General features: G+C 42.8%; 3 protein-coding genes across 3 annotated transcripts in view; all 3 read left to right on the top strand.

The window, feature by feature from the left end:
* xpo4 (exportin 4) overlaps window positions 1-6864 on the top strand; it is a 41038-nt gene extending 34174 nt beyond the window's left edge. The window contains exons 16-19 of the mRNA XM_056428857.1: window positions 1813-1943; window positions 2157-2274; window positions 2925-3017; window positions 5349-6864. Coding sequence (XP_056284832.1) covers window positions 1813-1943; window positions 2157-2274; window positions 2925-3017; window positions 5349-5546 — 540 coding nt within the window. The 3' untranslated portion in view covers window positions 5547-6864. The remainder of the gene's footprint in view (window positions 1-1812; window positions 1944-2156; window positions 2275-2924; window positions 3018-5348) is intronic.
* Window positions 6865-11957: 5093 nt separating this feature from the next.
* On the top strand, window positions 11958-15239 carry eef1akmt1 (EEF1A lysine methyltransferase 1). The gene is made up of 4 exons (XM_056436380.1): window positions 11958-12094; window positions 14075-14157; window positions 14229-14509; window positions 14756-15239. Exons 1-4 carry the CDS (start codon window positions 11966-11968, stop codon window positions 14905-14907), a joined length of 645 nt encoding a protein of 214 aa, XP_056292355.1. The 5' UTR covers window positions 11958-11965; the 3' UTR covers window positions 14908-15239.
* A 97-nt stretch (window positions 15240-15336) lies between these two features.
* On the top strand, window positions 15337-17014 carry LOC130202968 (uncharacterized). Its single transcript, XM_056428869.1, has 3 exons — window positions 15337-15456; window positions 16211-16269; window positions 16344-17014. The coding sequence occupies exons 1-3, from the start codon at window positions 15350-15352 to the stop codon at window positions 17012-17014; spliced, it is 837 nt and encodes a 278-aa protein (XP_056284844.1). The 5' UTR covers window positions 15337-15349.
* The last annotated feature ends 2714 nt before the right edge of the window (window positions 17015-19728 follow it).

Here is a 19728-nt window from a genome sequence, read left to right on the forward strand (position 1 = left end):
CTCCTCCCTGCCTCTCCTCCTTGTCTCCTCCCGCCTCCTTGTCTCCTCCCTGCCTCCTCCTTGTCTCCTCCCTGCCTCCTCCTTGTCGCCTCCCTGCCTCCTCCTTGTCGCCTCCTCCCTGCCGCCTCCTTGTCTCCTCCCTGTCTCCTCCCCGCCTCCTCTTCCTCCTCCTCCTTGTCTCCTCCTGCCTCCTCCTTGTCTCCTCCCTGTCTCCTCCTTGTCTCCTCCCTGTCTCCTCCTTGTCTTCTCCCCGCCTCCTCCCTGTCTCCTCCTTGTCTCCTCCTTGTCTTCTCCCCGCCTCCTCCCTGTCTCCTCCTTGTCTTCTCCCCGCCTCCTCCCTGTCTCCTCCTTGTCTTCTCCCCGCCTCCTCCCTGTCTCCTCCTTGTCTTCTCCTTGTCTCCTCCCCGTCTCCTCCTTGTCTCCGCCCTGCCTCCTCCCCATCTCCTCCTTGTCTCCTCCCTATCTCCTCCTTGTCTCCTCCTTGTCTCCTCCCCGTCTCCTCCTTGTCTCCTCCTCCTCCCCCCCGCCTCCTTGTCTCCTCCCGTCTCCTCCTTGTCGCCTCCTTGTCTCCTCCCCGCCTCCTCCTTGTCTCCTCCCCGTCTCCTCCCTGCCTCCTCCTTGTCTCCTCCCCGCCTCCTCCTTGTCTCCTCCCTGCCTCCTCCTTGTCTCCTCCTTGTCTTCTCCCTGTCTCCTCCCTGTCGCCTCCTTGTCTCCTCACGTCTCCTCCTTGTCTCCTCCTTGTCTTCTCCTTGTCTCCTCCCTGTCTCCTCCTTGTCTCCTCACCTCTCCCCTTTGTCTCCTCCCTGTCTCCTCCTTGTCTCCTCCTGCCTCCTCCTGTCTCCTCCTTGTCTCCTCCCTCCTCCTGCCTCCTTGTCTCCTCCTTGTCTTCTCCCTGCCTCCTCCTGTCTCCTCCTTGTCTCCTCCCTCCTCCTCCTGTCTCCTCCTTGTCTCCTCTGTCTCCTCCTTGTCTCCTCCCGCCTCCCTGTCTCCTCCTTGTCTCCTCCCTTGTCTCCCCTCCTCCCTGTCTCCTCCTTGTCTTCTGCCTCCTCCTGTCTCCTCCTGTCTCCTCCCCCTGCCTCCTTGTCTCCTCCCTCTCCTCCTGTCCTCCTTGTCTCCTCCCTGTCTCCTCCCTGCCTCCTCCTTGTCGCCTCCTCCCTCCTGTCTCCTCCTTGTCTCCTCCTGTCGCCTCCTTGTCGCCTCCTCCCTGCCTCCTCCTTGTCGCCTCCTTGTCGCCTCCTCCTTGTCTCCTCCCTGTCTCCTCCTTGTCTCCTCCCTGCCTCCTCCTTGTCTCCTCCCTGTCTCCTCCCTGTCTCCTCCTTGTCTCCTCCCCGCCTCCTCCTTGTCTCCTCCCTGCCTCCTCCTTGTCTCCTCCCTGTCTCCTCCCTGTCTCCTCCTTGTCTCCTCCCTGCCTCCTCCTTGTCTCCTCCTTGTCTCCTCCCTGTCTCCTCCTTGTCTCCTCCTTGTCTCCTCCCTGTCTCCTCCTTGTCTCCTCCTTGTCTCCTCCCTGCCTCCTCCCTGTCTCCTCCTTGTCTTCTCCCTGCCTCCTCCCCATCTCCTCCTTGTCTCCTCCCTGCCTCCTCCCTGTCTCCTCCTTGTCTCCTCCCCTCCTCCCTGTCTCCTCCTTGTCTCCTCCCTGTCTCCTCCTTGTCTCCTCCCTGCCTCCTCCCTGTCTCCTCCTTGTCTTCTCCCTGCCTCCTCCCTGTCTCCTCCCTGTCTCCTCCTTGTCTCCTCCTTGTCTCCTCCTTGTCTCCTCCCTGTCTCCTCCTTGTCTCCTCCCTGCCTCCTCCCTGTCTCCTCCTTGTCTCCTCCCAGTTCCCCTCCCTGTGTAATCAGTACTACAAGCTCATCACCTTCATCTGTGAGATCTTCCCAGAGAAGATCCCCCAGCTGCCTGAAGACCTCTTCAAGAGCCTCATGTTCTCCCTGGAGCTGGGCATGACCTCGTATCCTCCATGTGGTCTATGAAGGACCAGACTGGTCCTGGTCTATGAAGGACCAGACTGGTCCTGGTCTATGAAGGACCAGACTGGTCCTGGTCTATGAAGGACCAGACTGGTCCTGGTCTATGAAGGACCAGACTGGTCCTGGTCCCACTAGACGTAGAACCAGATGCAGACTAGATCTCTAGACGTGTGTTCTCCTTAGCGCGTGTCCAGGATGAGTTCAGAGATCAGCCAGCTGTGTTTGGAGGCTTTGTCTCCATTGGCTGAGCAGTGCGCCAAAAACCAGGAGAAGGACACGCCCCTTTTTGTGGCCACGCGCCACTTCCTCAAGGTGAAGCCCTCCACGGGGACTTTATGTGTTTATGTCCGTTTCAACACTTTATTTGTACATGTTATAAACCGATCAGTTCAATGTGATCATTAAAATCATCACCAGAGGCAGCCGAGTGAGTTTCAGTATTTAAAAAGATAAATAAATGACCACAAAGAAAACATTTTAAACAAGTCGATGCTCTCTGAGGGTAGAGGCTTCAATAAGATAATCACTAACTAATATAAATATATATATATATATATATTAATAATAATAATAATTCAAATATATATATATGTTTGAAAAATATATTTATATATTAATATAAATAAAATATATATATATTTTTTCAATATATATAATATAGATTTTTATTTTTAAATACATTTAAATATATATCTCCATTTCAATGAGACGATTAGCTTTTGCAAGTTGTCTGAATGTTTTAAATACACAAATGTCCGTTTCTGACCAGAGGCTAGCTGTTTCCCTTGGTTTCCAGTCTTTGTACTAAACTATGCTAACCAGCTGAAGCTTCATGTTCAATCCAGACATTAAAGTGTTAATCTCAAGGCAAATAAGTGTATTTACCAAAGTGAGCTGATGATTAACTTTATAGCATAAATAAATATATATATATTATATATATATTAAATGTTTTCCCTCAGCTGGTGTTCGACATGCTGGTGCTGCAGAAGCACAACACGGAGATGTCGGTGGCGGCAGGAGAAGCTCTGTACACGCTCGTGTGCCTGCATCAGGTGAGTCACGGGACACCAGGACTGGGATGCCCTCTAGTGGCCGTCCTGCGTCATAGCACACAACTCCAGAGCAGATGGTTCAGACCAGCGGTCCCCAACCTATTTTGAGCCACGGACCGGTTCCGTGTCAGAAATTATTTTCACGGACCGGCAATATAAATGACGTAATACATATGACGTCATACAATTATACAAAGGGCATAAAGTGCCAAAACTACAAGTCATCATGACGCAGACTTAGTGTGAGCCGTGCTTGTTGACCTGCAACGAGCCGCTGATGGAGACGGCGACACAGACGTTTGGTCCGCTGCTCCTCACCGAGTTCTGGTCGCTGTCATTAGAACAGGCAGAGTTGTTGTGTGAAATGTCCCTTAAGGCCACCGTCATTTGCACATCCAACACATGTTCTTCTAGCTCGGACGGCTCGATTCACCGGTGGGTTTGTTTACAAATGGGTTGCAGGTCTATTCTTTTGCAGTCGGGTCTTTTGTGGTTGGAGTACCGCTCAAACTCTTTGAAAAGCCTCTTCCACCCGGTCAACGTCTGAAACATGTAGAATGTTCCGCTGTTCACTCGCCCACACAGCAGCGACTTTATCGGCCAACTTGAAAACAGTTGTCATTTCCCTGAAGTGACAGAATTCATTGAGCAGGTTGAATATGTTTTAAGATTCTTTGTCACTGTGCCGCCAGCAGAGGGTTCGGCGCGTGAGACTCGCCTGCAGCGATGAACCCGAACTTTAAGACTCCTGAACGCGGCTCAGACACACGGGTGGATCCGCTCCTTTTTCAAAATAATATATTTTTCCGACTGATAAAAAAAAAAAAAATTACAACTTTTTTTATTCACTTTTTTTCCGCGGCCGGTTCCAACCAAGCCGCGGACCGGTACCGGGTACCGGGCCGCGGCCCGGGGGTTGGGGACCCCTGGTTCAGACGATCCAGGTGTTTCTCTCTCATGGTGATGGTCCCCAAAACAGTGATGTGCATTTAAAAAATATATAGTTTGTTGGTTTATATATTTTGTATATCTTTAAATTGAAATATTACATTAGATATTATTTAATATTTAAATGTAATATTTAAATATTTAAAGAAAATGTAAATGGTATTTTATTTGTATATATATATAAATTAGGGCTGTCAGCGTTAACGCGTTAATCTATGCGATTAATTTGGCCGCGTTAACGCACTAAAATATTTTAACGCAACTTTGTTTACTTCCGGTGTGCCTTGAAGTTTTTTCACTCCTCTGAGTGTCAAACCGCGGCAGTACGGTTTAACACTGTTTCCATTTTTAAAACAATTATTTCTCCGCGAAAATAAGGAGCATAAATCAGTTTAAACTCGTGTATGAATCAGTCGGGTTTCCTCCTGCTCCTCCTTCCTCCCGTCTCCCCCTCTGATACACAGAGGAACGGAGGGGCGACGTGTCGGGGACGGCGGAAAGAACTCGTCACACGAAACCTTCACCGTGATTGGTCAATCCGTTTGTCTGTCAACATTTTGGGGAAAAAACAACCAATGAACACTCAGTAAATCACAAAGGACCTCCCACCTCACAGGGGAGGCTCTATAGCAGCCTGTCAGTCAGAGAGCAGAGAACACGGCGCGAGGACAATGAGCCTCATTGAATAGAGCTGAGATTGTTCTGGAATGTTTGATGTATAACACGTGGGTATGTGTCACATGCAAACGCCTTTAAAAGGTGAATTTACATTTGTTTGTAAAATGTATAAAATGCCCCCAGCCTCCAGAGGGTGAACAGGACATATGTGAATGTCAGTCAGTTACCAAGTTCACTGGTTCTGCTGTGTTCAATGTTAAAGATGACAGGACCAATGGGGTCTCAATATACTTCTTTTCTTTTACTAATCTGATGTTTCACTGAAGAAACAATTTATTATCCACGATATTAAATACCTCGCTGGCACTTTATAGGTAGGAGCCTCTTTGAAAACACAGCTCTGTGTGAAGTTTGGTCTTTAAAAAGAAGAAAAAAAACCTTTTAATCGCGATTAATGAATTTCAAAATGTGCGATTAATTAGTTAAATTTTTTTAATCGATTGACAGCCCTAATATAAATACATTTTGAAAAAATGTAAATGGTATTTTATTTTGATATATATATAAATACATTTAGAAAAAAATGTAAATGGTATTTTACATTTAATAAAATACCATTTACATTTCATTTATATATTTAAATATTACATTTCTCAATTTAAATAATATATAATGTAATATTTTCATAAAATGTTTTAATATTTTTGCCTCCTGATTGATATATATATATATTAATGAAATACAATTTAAATGTGTTAACCCCAGGTGGAGTACTCTGAGCTGGTGGAGGCCCTGCTGTCCTCCCAGCGGGACGTGGTGGTGCACCAGCGGCTGTCGGAGGCCTTCGGCCGGCTGGCCTCCAGCAGCTCTCCTCCCGCCATGGACCGGAAGCAGAAGGTGGTGTTCCTGAAGAGCCTGGAGGAGTTCACGGCCACCGTGGGGGGGCTGCTGTGCGTCAAGTGACCGCGAGGCCCCGCCCCTGCCCCTCGGAACTCTGGGTAAAGAGTCGGCCGGAGGACCCTGAGGGCCTCCGCGTGCTCGCCTCCTCGGATTTTTAAATTTTTTTGGAGGGGAGGGGGCGGGGCTTCCTCGGTGTGATTGACAGACTCATTGATGACGATGAAGATGCGTGTAACCATGGAGACGGGACTGGAGATGGCCGCTGAGGAGAGCAGGTGGAGGTGATCGTCCTCCACCTGCTCCATCACCTCCTGTGCCTGGAGGCCACACAGACACGCACACACACAGACACACAGACAGACACACACACTCACAGACAGACACACAGACAGACAGACACACACAGACACTCACACACACAGAGACACACACATTCACAGACAGACACGCACACACACAGACACACACACACAGAGACACACAGACACACACACAGACACACACACAGAGACACACACACTCACAGACAGACACGCACACACACAGACGGAGACACACAGACCGACAGACACACACAGGCCGTTTGTTTGTGACAGAAAACCAAAATCAGATCCATAAAGGGTGTAATATATTATTATGTTTATAAATCAAACTACAAGAAGTGTTCGTTAAAAACATGACCGATGTTTTTATATGCCGAGGAGGAGGATGATGGGGAGGAGGAGGAGGAGGATGATGATGGGGAGGAGGAGGAGGATGATGATGGGGAGGAGGAGGATGATGGGGATGAGGATGATGATGGGGATCATCTTCCTCAGTTCTTCTGTGTTGTGATCTTAGTTTTTCGTTTCCTCTAAAGTTTAGCAGATTTACTTCATGTTGTATTTTTGCTACAGCAGCTTTCACTCTCCAACACACACAGACACACACACAGACACACACAAACACAGACACAGACACACAGACAGACACATACACACACATACACAAAGACACACACATACACAAAGACACACACACAGACAGACACAAAGACACACACATCCACACACAAAGACACACACACATATACACACACAGACACACATCCACACACACAGACACACACACAGACAGACACATACACACACATACACAAAGACACACACATATACACACACAAAGACACATACACATATACACACACACAAAGACGCACACACATATACACACACACAAAGACACACATGTATACACACACACAAAGACACACACATGTATACACACACACACAGATGACGGACAGCATAACAAACCAAATGAGCCAATCAGCTGTTTTTGTTATTGAAGTGTAAAAGTGTACATAAAGTTATTGTATAAAAATGTTTTGGCTTCTGCAGTTTCCGTGACTCGAGTACTTTTTTATTTGTATCTCCTTTTTTAAATTATTTTTCCACATTTAAAGTTTCAATATTTAGCACAACTCTTCTAACAGAAAATAAACGTACAAATACTACACAGTACACTAATACTACACAGTACTAGTACTACACAGTACACTAATACTACACAGTACTAGTACTACACAGTACACTAATACTACACAGTACTAGTACTACACAGTACACTAATACTACACAGTACACTAATACTACACAGTACACTAATACTACACAGTACACTAATACTACACACTAGTACTACAGCACCACACAGCACTAATACCACACAGTGCACACCAGTACCACACAGCACACCATCATACCACACAGTACACCAGTACCACACACTAGTACCACACAGCACACTAATACTACACAGTACTAGTACCACACAGCACACTAATCAGCACTACACAGCACCAATACACACAGCACACTAATACCACACAGCACACCAGTACCACACAGCACTAGTACACACAGCACACCAATACTACACAGTACTAGCACCTACACAGTACACTAATACTACAGTACACAATGCACACAGTACCACACAGCACTAATACCACACAGCACACCAATGCACACAGCACACCAGTACCACACAGCACACTACACTAATGCACAGCACTACCACACAGCACACCAGTACCACACAGCACACTAATACCACACAGTACTGGTACAGCACACCATACAGTACACAGTACTACACAGTACACCACACACACTACTACTACACAGCACTAATACACAGTACACACTAATGCACACAGTACACTAATACTACACAGCACCACACAGCACACTACACACACAGTACCACACAGCACACTAATACTACACAGCACTAATGCACACAGTACACTAATACTACACAGCACTAGTACCACACAGTACACTAATACTACACAGCACCACTAGTACCACACAGTACACCAATACCACACAGTGCTACACAGTACTAATACTACACAGTACACCAATGCTACACAGCACTAATACCACACAGTACACTAATACTACACAGCACCAATACTACACAGTACACTAATACTACACAGTACTAGTACTACACAGTACACTAATACTACACAGTACTAATACTACACAGTACACTAATACTACACAGTACTAGTACTACACAGTACACTAATACTACACAGTACTAGTACTACACAGTACACTAATACTACACAGTACACTAATACTACACAGTACTAGTACTACACAGTACACTAATACTACACAGTACTAATACTACACAGTACTAATACTACACAGTACACTAATACTACACAGTACTAATACTACACAGTACACTAATACTACACAGTACACTAATACTACACAGTACTAGTGCTACACAGTACACTAATACTACACACTACTAATACTGTTAAAGTATTTAAACTGTATATTATATATTGATCTTTGGTACATTTTATTCATTTTGAGCTTTTAACTAATTATTTTCCTTCAGAATGAATCTGATTATTTTCTCCATTGATTATTTATTATTGATTGATTGGTAAAAGACCTCAGAACCTCAACATCGTCACTCATACGTTGTTCAAACTAAATTAAATAACATGCAAATCTAAATTGAAAATTTATTGTCAATTAATAAAATTATTTCATCTCTTTTTTTCTTTTTTGTATGAACTTGATTTATTATTCAACATATTCTAAAAGCTCTTCATATGTTTTTTTATGCTAATTTTAATTTGTAAAGTAACTAAATGTAGTGGACTAAAAAGTTATATAAGGTATATTTTTTATCTTTTTATATATATATTAAAATCATTACATTTAAAATCAAAACTCACCTGTTACCCAAATCAATATCTGAAGAGTAAAATAATCATTTAACGTGGAGAGCGGAAATAAACGCAAAGCGCGTGCTCCTGTATTTTGTCCCTCGTCGGTGTCCTTACTTTCCTTAACTACGTCATCACTTCGCGACCATTCCGCACAACACGGCTGCGTGAGGAGCTCCACGGATCAGGTAGTGGCTCGAGAGACGATTTATATGGAATAAGAAGTTTATCCACGGAGCATTTATTAATGTTCATCTTATGGATTTTATATGTCATCAGAAGTTTATCCACGGAGCATTTATTAATGTTCATCTTCTGGATTTTATATGTCATCAGAAGTTTATCCACGGAGCATTTATTAATGTTCATCTTCTGGATTTTATATGTAATAAGAAGTTTATCCACGGAGCATTTATTAATGTTCATCTTCTGGATTTTATATGTAATAAGAAGTTTATCCACGGAGCATTTATTAATGTTCATCTTCTGGATTTTATATGTAATAAGAAGTCTATCCACGGAGCATTTATTAATGTTCATCTTCTGGATTTTATATGTAATAAGAAGTTTATCCACGGAGCATTTATTAATGTTCATCTTCTGGATTTTATATGTCATCAGAAGTTTATCCACGGAGCATTTATTAATGTTCATCTTCTGGATTTTATATGTCATAAGAAGTCTATCCACGGAGCATTTATTAATGTTCATCTTCTGGATTTTATATGTAATTAGAAGTTTATCCACGGAGCATTTATTAATGTTCATCTTCTGGATTTTATATGTAATTAGAAGTTTATCCACGGAACATTTATTAATGTTCATCTTCTATTCTTATTAAAATAAAAGTAAAACATTGTCTGAATATAAAACATACTGTATTATACCATACTATATATTATTTAGTATATTTAATATTTACTATACTATATATAGTGAAGTTTAATGGTATATTTGTCACCATTTCTTAATCATATATATAAACATCATTATGAAATGGTACTTATATACTCTGTTCAGGCACGTGCTCACACATTTAGGGGGCAGGTGCTCAAACCAAACAAAAGGCACCCAAAGGTAAAATGATGTTTCTATTGATCAGTGTAACTTGAATAATTGGTTGCTATAGCAACACCTGAAGCACATCGTGTGGTGAGACATGAAAGCTGAACACAATGACATGTGTTCTATTAACATTACAATTTGTTTTTATTTACAAAATGATAGGAGCGAAAAATGCCAAATAATAAACAACTTACTAACCTCGACCGCTCGGGAAATATTAAACCTCTTTAAAAACGTTCTGAAGCCTCAGTCTGACATTTCCTCTGGTTAGTAAGTCGTTACAAGAGTTGTTTTTTCTTGCGTTTTCTCTTTTCAGTCTTCAATGCTCACACAAGACTGATCTTTGTAAAACTGTAACAGACCAAACAAAGAAACATAGAACATAAACTAGAACGGGCACTCAGTAGAGCGCATACCTTCGCATATCACAAGATTGGGCATTGAATTATGAACTTTTTGGCATTAGTTGCATGCCAATTGGATACAAATTTACCGTGCTATGGTAAAAAGAAGATTTTGACATTTTCATGACCTTGACTTTGACCCGATCGATCCCGAAATCTAATCAAATGGTCGCCGGATAATAACCAATCATCCCACCGAATTTCATGCGATTCGGTTGAATACTTTTTGAGTTATGCGAGTAACACGCATACAAATAAATACACAGCGTTTAAAACATAACCTTCCGCATTTTCAATGCGAAGGTAACAATGTGGCACGAGGGTCGCGTGACACCGAGAGCTAGCGTTGCATTCTTGTGACATTTATAAAATGAATTAATAAGTTCAACGTACTTTCAAAATAGGATTTATACGACACACAGAAGATGCCCGTACATCCCTCTCTCTTCTCTAAACTAACGTCAGGAAACAGCTGGACGAGGCTTTGAAATCAGGACTTCGGGATTCTTTTGTTTGATTGAGGAGGAGGAGGGGGGGGGGGGGAGAAATTCTCACAAGAACTCAAATAAATTCCCCGTCAGATATTGAAACACATCGGCGGAGTTGATGTGTCTCCAGCAGAGGGCGCTCTTTTCTGATCCAGGGCAACAGGGGAGGAGCTTGAGCCCCACTAGGGGTCCATCTGTGCACTGCCTATGTATATATATACAGGACTGTCTCAGAAAATTAGAATATTGTGATAAAGTTCTTTATTTTCTGTAATGCAATTAAAAAAACAAAAATGTCATGCATTCTGGATTCATTACAAATCAACTGAAATATTGCAAGCCTTTTATTCTTATAATATTGCTGATTATGGCTTACAGCTTAAGAAAACTCTAAAATCCTATCTCATAAAATTTTAATATTTCCTCAGACCAAGTAAAAAAAAGATTTATAACAGCTGAGTGTTTGTCAAGGCTCAGGAAACCCTTGCAGGTGTTTCGAGTTAATTAGACAATTCAAGTGATTTGTTTAATACCCTACTAGTATACTTTTTCATGATATTCTAATATTTAGAGATAGGATATTTGAGTTTTCTTAAGCTGTAAGCCATAATTATTATAAGAATAAAAGGCTTGCAATATTTCAGTTGATTTGTAATGAATCCAGAATGCATGACATTTTTGTTTTTTTAATTGCATTACAGAAAATAAAGAACTTCATCACAATATTCTAATTTTCTGAGACAGTCCTGTATATGAAAAGTAAAAGTATAACATTTCGTAATGAAACATTATATTTATATATATATATATATATAGATAATGTTTCATTACGAAATGTTATACTTTTACTTTTGATACTTTAAGTATATTTTGCAGACACTGATTGTTCTTTATATAAATATAATTTTAGTGGGTTATTAATGTAATATTCATGTGTTAATCACTTTAATGTTGGAGCTCTTTATAATACTTAATATTTTTAAATAGTTTTTAAAGGAACATTAAAGCTGTGAACTATGAAGTCATGTGGTGTCACTGAGTTTAGAGCAATAATAATAATAAAAAGATAAATGAATATTAAGAGAATTTGTCAGCAGATCAATAATAATGCATCAATTAAAATAAATAATGTTGAGAAAGATTGTTTGTAAATATTTATGTGTTTATCATGTCAAATAAAAGTCTAAAGCCAGTTAAATCTGATATAGAACTACCATCTCTAACATTGGTAAATCAATGAGGTTAATCAATAATCAATAATCGTATCGTTCAGCTTCAGCCATGAGCGACGACGGCGACGCCCCGGCGCTGTCGTCCCACGCGCTCGCCGCCCTGCAGGAGTTCTACAGCGAGAGCGGCGCCCGGACCGGACCGGACCGGTTCACTGTGGGGGAGGTGGAGGAGGACTGGGTGAGTCCACAGGGGGGGGGGGGGTGCTGGGTGAGTCCACTGGGGGAGGTGGAGGAGGACTGGGGGAGTCCACCTGGGGGGGGGGGGGGGGGCTTATTTTGTGTTTTTAGAGCAAATTTACATTTTAATCATTGATGGAATAATTTGAGTAAATTATTATGGAGGACTTAAAATGACTTAAGTATAAATAAATAAAGGCATGAAAAATACAAGAATAAATGCTTAGATAAATGTATAAATAAATACAAGAATAAATGTATAAATAAATACAAGAAGGACACATAAATAGAGACATAAATATATGAAGAAATACAGAAATGTAGAAATACATTTATTTAATGATGTCCTGTTGAGTTATAACTTATATTTATTCATTTCTGTATTTATTTATACATTTCATACCTGCAAACTTGTCACCTTTCGGTGAAATTCACCGTTTTGAACTCAAAATAGGTCATCCACGTGAATCGTGGAGATCCGAAGAGTTTTGTTTTGGGGGGGGGGGGGGTCACCTGGCCCGCTGCCGTTGAGATTGCAGTGAGACGTGGAGAAAAGTGTGAAGTGGTGCTCTTCGCAATAAAACATCTTTGATGGGACGTGTCGCGTCTCGGCCAATCAGCGTTCAGATGTCGACATAAAAAGATGCCAGAAGTGAAATGTTTCAGTCTGTAAAGTTGTGTAACTCTCCAGCTGCTCATCCTGATGAACTGTGGATCATCTGGTCAGAGACTAACGGCCTCATAGTGATAATCAATGCTATGATGGAACCATGTAGTTTCATTCATATCTGGCTGTATTAATACTAATATTACTGTCATTTGTTAAGTGTTGAAAAAGTTGGTAAAAAGTGAACCATACAGATGTTTTATTTATTACTATTATAGATAAATATACCAGTCTCGTATTTATGGTACCATATTGTTTGTATGGTATTGTATTGAATTCTGGTATCGGGTATCATGATATTTATGGCAGGTATGTAATATGTATAGAAGTTATAATATGAGTATCGTGACAAACAGGTAGAGACAGAACAGATTCAGGGGAAAAGTCCATGAGGACTGTTCAGGCAAAAGGAAGTTGGTTCATGAATGACTTTAACCATATTATATATAATGACAATGTATATTTGTTATTACTATCATTATAGGGCTGAGTCAGAGCGGAGGACCTTTTGTTCTTAAACTGTTTATTATCATCATTTAGATTTGTGGTCAGAACAATAAAATGACTGTAGTTGTGTTTCTAAAAGCTTTGAGGCTTCAAACAACGTGGATGTGGTGTGGTGACAAAAAAATAAAGTCCCCCCCCCCCCCCCCGTTGTCACCTTTTTCACCCCTCATGAGTTTGCAGGTATGACATTTATTTAAGCATTTATTTATTTATTCCTATATTTATTCATACTCATATAATATAATAATAATGTGTATTTATATTTATATACATTACAGCTTTCTGTGATTTATTTACTGTTTTTTATTTCGTATTTTTAATCGCATGAATTACGTTTATTATTTATAATGATAATAAAATAATTATTATTATTGGAAATGTGATTCTTATGAAAATAATCAATAAATGAAATTTAGTGGCATCAGATCAAGAGTATTGATCGTGGGTTTAAGTATTGATCGTGGGTTTATGTATTGATCGTGGGTTTAAGTATTGATTGTGGGTTTATGTATTGATCGTGGGTTTAAGGATTGATCGTGGGTTTATGTATTGATCGTGGGTTTAAGTATTGATCGTGGGTTTATGTATTGATCGTGGGTTTAAGTATTGATCGTGGGTTTATGTATTGATCGTGGGTTTAAGTATTGATCGTGGGTTTAAGTATTGATCGTGGGTTTATGTATTGATCGTGGGTTTAAGTATTGATCGTGGGTTTATGTATTGATCGTGGGTTTAAGTATTGATCGTGGGTTTAAGTATTGATCGTGGGTTTATTGATCAGAAGCTGACTGACTGACTGTGTCACAGCGGATGAGTCAGTTCTGGTACAGCGACGAGACGGCGACTCGCTTAGCGGAGGAGCTCGTACGAGAAGCTGGAGAGGGAGGCAGGTAAACACACACACACACACACACACACTCTCACAGACCCCCCCCTGATATCGATGCCCTCGGCGGCGCAGGGTGGCGTGTGTGTGCGCGCCCTCCGTGTACCAGAAGCTGAAGCAGGGCTCGGTGCTCGGCTCGGACCGCGTGGCGGCCGTCGTCCTGGAGTTCGACCGCCGCTTCGCCGCATACGGCGACGACTTCGTCTTCTACGACTACAACGAGCCGCTGGCGCTCGACGCCCCCCGGAGCTTCGACGTCGTCCTCGCCGACCCGCCGTACCTGTCCGAGGAATGTCTGAGCAAAGTGTCGCAGACCGTGAAGCACCTCAGCAAAGGCAAAGTGCTGCTGTGCACAGGTGAGTCGTCATGGATACCACGACACCTGATCGTTCAACCAGTAACTTCTATGAAAACAAGATTTATATATATATATGTATTTATTTACATATATATATTTTTATATCTATTTATATATATATATATATTTTTTTTAAATATATATATATTTATATATTCAAATAAATCCCCCCGGGTCCTACCGATCTAGATGTACCTGTAGTTGAACCTCCTGACGGTGACTTCCTGTTCTCGTGTTTCTACAGGTGCCGTCATGGAGAAGCTGGCCGGGGCGCTGCTGGGCGTCCAGGTGTGTGGCTTCCTGCCGCAGCACAACCGCAACCTGTCCAACGACTTCCGCTGTTTCGTCAACTACCCGTCTCGCCTGCTGGACGCCGCCACGCCCCCGAGGGCTTAATGCCACGCCCCCGAGGGCTTAAAGCCACGCCCCCCGACGGCTTAAAGCCACGCCCCCGAGGGCTTAAAGCCACGTGGCGTTCAATGAACTCTGACTTTGATGGAAACACGAGTCTCACTACGAGACGGCGTTCAGCGAGCGCCACTGTTCAACCCGCGGAGACGTTACTTACCAGAACGATTTGTGCATCAAGCAAAAGATGAACTGGACGTGTGTCACCTGGACGTGTTGCATTGTGGGTAATGTAGGATCTGAAAGTGATCCAGACAAAGTGATGGACGCTCTGGTCTCGTCTGCTCTGATTTGTTTTGAATAAAATCTGTTTGTTGTGAGTCCTTTGAACTTTGTGGAAGATTCAGAACCCAACGTGTGACGTCGTCACGGTAACGCTGAAGACACGGAGACCTGAGCCGGAACTAAACGTAAGCTTTGAAACAGACGGATGACCTCACCTAAACATAAACAAAGTCTTCAGACAGGATCAAGAGTTCAAGAGAAGAAGCTCAACGATCCGCCACGGTCACCTGGAGACGAGCTTTACTCTGAAAAGTTAGTTTGAAAAGTCAAAAGTTTTGTATGTTAATGAGTTGAAACACAGAGGTGGTGATAATTTAAATGCTTCATAAACGAGACAAACGCTGTGATTATTTACTGAAATTAAACCAATAAAGTGGTTTAGAAACGTCATCCTCACTAAACGTTGACATCAGCTCATTAGACCCGGATCATTAGACAGAATAATTAATTATTTTATTATTTCACGAAAAAACAAGTTAAAAGTGCATATAAATGAGTTCTTATTAGCCTTAAATTTCTAATGTTATAAATAAATGCTGTTAAGACAAATTACGAGTTTAACCGTTTCATGGCAAACTAACTGTAACTTTTCATGGCTGCTGAAAAAAGCTATTAATTTTTTTAATTAAAATAAAATAAAAAAAGTATATTCAATTAAATTTCTACCTGATGGGGTCTGGAACAAAATCTTAAGAATGTGTCTCCCGTGTGGACCGCTGTGGTACTGCAGCTTCCTGGATTGATTGATTGGTTGATTGACTCTCAGGTGCTTCAGGAGACACATGAGGCAGTGATTGGGTGCAGGTTGATATAAATGCTACCTGTCTGCTGCACACCCTCACAGAGCAGCTTCAGGGCAGTTGGGTCACTAGTGCTGTGGACAGGCTGCTTGCATTAGAACACAGAAATGGCTTGTGGAGTTCATTTGGGGTACGTTTCTTTTGCAGCTATTTTCAGTTGTTTTTAACTGTTCTATTTGTGACTGGGTTTCTTCATTTGTCTGCAGGATCTTGCTGATTTGTTTAGTTCAAGCAGAGCATGTGCGTTGTTTGTGGGCTACACAAGGTGAGCAACACACTCGTGTCACTGGTATCGGTGTGATTTTACTAGCTGTAGATCTAAACTCTTTTCTCTTGCAGCTCGGGGACAAAACGGCAACACGCATGTTGGCTTCTCTGGGCAGAGGGGTGGACTTGGTGGCAGCTATCCCCAGAATCAACTCAGACATGCCTCTGGTTCTCCTGGCTCAGCCCAGAGCAGTAGCTTCAACACAGTCCCTGAAGTTAGTGGTGGTTATAGCCAGAGATTTCCCAGTAGCCGCTCCACACAAACTGTTTCACAGCCGGCTAAAAGTGTCTTTGCTTCAGGCAAGTTGGTGCAGAGCAGCTCTGAGTCAAAGCCCAACTGGCAACCGACCAGGTGGAGTCAGGGAACTGTTCAAAAGATGCCCAAGAAGAAGCCGTTTGCCTTTTCTGGTTCTATCGCTGGTGGCAGTTCTCTCAGCAAGTACGATAAGACTCCGATTAGCGAGAAGAGAACTCGGCCAGTTCAGCAGGGAACACCAAGTAGGAGCAGCTATCGGTCCAGCAGTCCTGCTTCTCTTCAGAGTCCCAGAGGAAGCTTCAAGTCTTCAGCTGTTCCTGAAACACCAGCCTCCTCTGGGAGGAAAGGTTATTCTACGTCTACGAAGTCTTCCAGCCAGTCCAGAGCAGGTGCTGCTGCGTCACGAAGAATCCCTGTTCGGACCAAGACCTCAGCCAGTGTCGCTGCTAGGAGAGTGTCTTCACGTCACAACCAAACTGAGAAATAAGCCCAGCCCGACTCGGGCTGTGAACCCAAGCCAGCTGGTTCCTGTGAGTGTGAGTAACCTCCCTTCCTCCTGGACCAGCAGTACGGGGCCCTCGGGTCAGGGGTTCGCTCCGTCCAGAACCTACAACATCCCTCAGAGCTTTGGTGGCTTCGCTATCAGACGGCTGAAAGAACCTGCTGACCAGAAGGAAGTGAGTGTTGGGAAGCCACAGCAGGTCTACAGGGCCCAGCAGGCCCCTGCTGCTGTGAAGCCCGCCCACGTGGCCCCCCAGAGGCCCCTTGCCCCTCTGCATCAGGTCTACATGGCCCCCCAGAGGCCCCTTGCTCCTCCTCTGCATCAGGTCTATGCTGCCCCCCAGAGGCCCCTTGCCCCTCTCCATCAGGCCTATGTGGCCCCTCAGCGGCCCTCTGCATCATTCAAGCCACAGGTCCTGAGTGTCCGTCCGGAGGCCAGTTGGAAGAGGTTCGGGCCCCCTGGGGGACGGTAGCAGGTGAGTGCTTCATTACATCTTGCTGTTCTATAACCTTGAATATGGTTTCTAACTTTGTTCTGTCTTCTTCCCAATAGGTGCAGCAGGAGTTCTGGGATGAATGTCTGGTGTTTTTGAATAAAGAAATATTTATTTGCCATCTTTGTCTTGCTTCTCTTCCATGTGTGATGCATTTAGAAAGAAATGGAAAATGTTTATAGGGAGAAAACTTACTAAAATGTCTTAACCCTCCTGTTATGTTGCGGGTCAAATTGACCGGTTTGAAAATCTAGGAAAAATACTTCTAAGTACTCTTTCTGTATAAAACTTCTTCTGCTTACCTTATTTAGTGTAATCAACGTAAAAAAAAAAAAATGTATTTGCAACCCCCCCCTGCAGGTTTATATAACAGATGATGTTCCCGGGTCAATTTGACCCGGCTGTGAAAGTGAAGGTTTAAAGTCATCAAGAGTCACGTTTAGACTATTTCTTTCTTTGGAAATGTAGGACAGTCGTTCTTACTCCCTCCCACCAAGTTTCAACACACTCGCACCAACACACACACACACACACATCAGCACACACACCCCGTTCACAACCCCATATATAAAGTTGTACACGTTTCAAACTTCAAACAAAAGAATCAGGTGGTTGTTATGGAAACCATCTCTATCCTGCTGTGTGCCCATCACCCGACAGAAGCACACTTTACAGAACAAACAATGTTTATCATCTTCTAACTTTCCCCCTAAATACACCTTTATTGTAAGTCGCTTTGGATAAAAGCGTCAGCGAAATGACATGTAATATGGGACACTAATGTGAGGGTTTCTTTATTGTCACAACTAATAAATATGTAGTATAGTACTTCTAATATACTGTGTCTGACGGAGAGACACACACACTGTCTCATCCCAATCTCAGACCCACACATTCTCTTTCTAATGACCCCACCTGTGCGAGAAATACAGATACTATTTTGACGGGAACCTTTATTTTTCTATGCGGGAAAACTCCACGCACGCCTTAGTAGGGGAGGGGCCAAACATACAAAATGGTTGCTGAGAAGACCTACAACATTACACTGCAGATACATACGACTGCACCAAGAGGATGACTGTGTGCTGGCCTTTGGTCATCTTTTATCATATATTTTATGCATCTTAACACTAAAAATAAACATAACTAACATTTACTTTCAATACAAATCCTTTATGACTCATTTGGCTTGATTTTTAGTGGGCGGGTCATTATGACCCTGAACAGCACAGGTGTCTCATCTCTATTTATCTACATCACCCCATGAGAAGAAAAAAAAATTCAGGAGAAAATACATGTTATGGTAGACTAATGCAATTTAGATTTAGATTCTTTCAATGTTCCTAAAAAATAGTTTGAACATGTATTTTTCATTAAAACGAGTGAGTGCTCCTGATTGAACTCTGATCTATGGAGGGGTGAATAACTCAATTCCACTAAAAACTGATTTAATTGTTAGTAATGTTGTTGGTGAGGAGGTACAAACTATAGTTTTTAGAATTTTTTGGTTTCTGGCCACTTTTGGATGATTCAACATTAACCGGGTCAAATTGACCCGGGAACATCACGGCTGTATGTAAGAAACGAACATAACAGGAGGGTTAAATACTTTATATCTGGCTCTTTAGGAAAGGTGGTGGGGCTTTCTGTAAATCTGTGCCCACGTCCCGTTGCATAATCTGCCCATGAGGACATTTTTACAGACGAGGGATTCTTTTCTGTCTTTCCCAATATTGAGGTGGGTTACCTTGTACTATGGTCACCGTGCATTTGGCGAGCCAGCCAGGAGGTGCTGACTCACCAAATGGTAGTGGCTTAAGTTCTTCATGACCGATGCTGACTAATCTACTTGTGATTCCTAGAGTCTTAAAAAGTAGGATCGGAGCCTTCAGGTATCAATCTCTTTTATTCAACCAGCTTCCACCTTCGTCTGGGAGGCAGTCACCTCATGTAGACTGAAGACTTTCCTAAGTCTTATAGTTGGGGCTGAATCGGGTTCACTTGGTCAAGCCCCTTATGCTGCTATAGGCTTATAGCTGATGGGGGACGTTTAGGATACACCGAGTATCCATCTCCTCTTCTCTCTGCTTATGGCTGAATTTGCATCTCTATTGCACATTAACTCTGCTTTCTCCCCGGAGTCCTTGTGACTTCATGTCTCATAGGGTCCATTGGCCCTGGCTGGGTCTGATGCCCCGCCCACTCT

This window comes from Pseudoliparis swirei, chromosome 2 (assembly GCF_029220125.1).
Source record: "Pseudoliparis swirei isolate HS2019 ecotype Mariana Trench chromosome 2, NWPU_hadal_v1, whole genome shotgun sequence".
In the NCBI taxonomy this organism is placed as follows: Eukaryota; Metazoa; Chordata; class Actinopteri; order Perciformes; family Liparidae; genus Pseudoliparis; species Pseudoliparis swirei.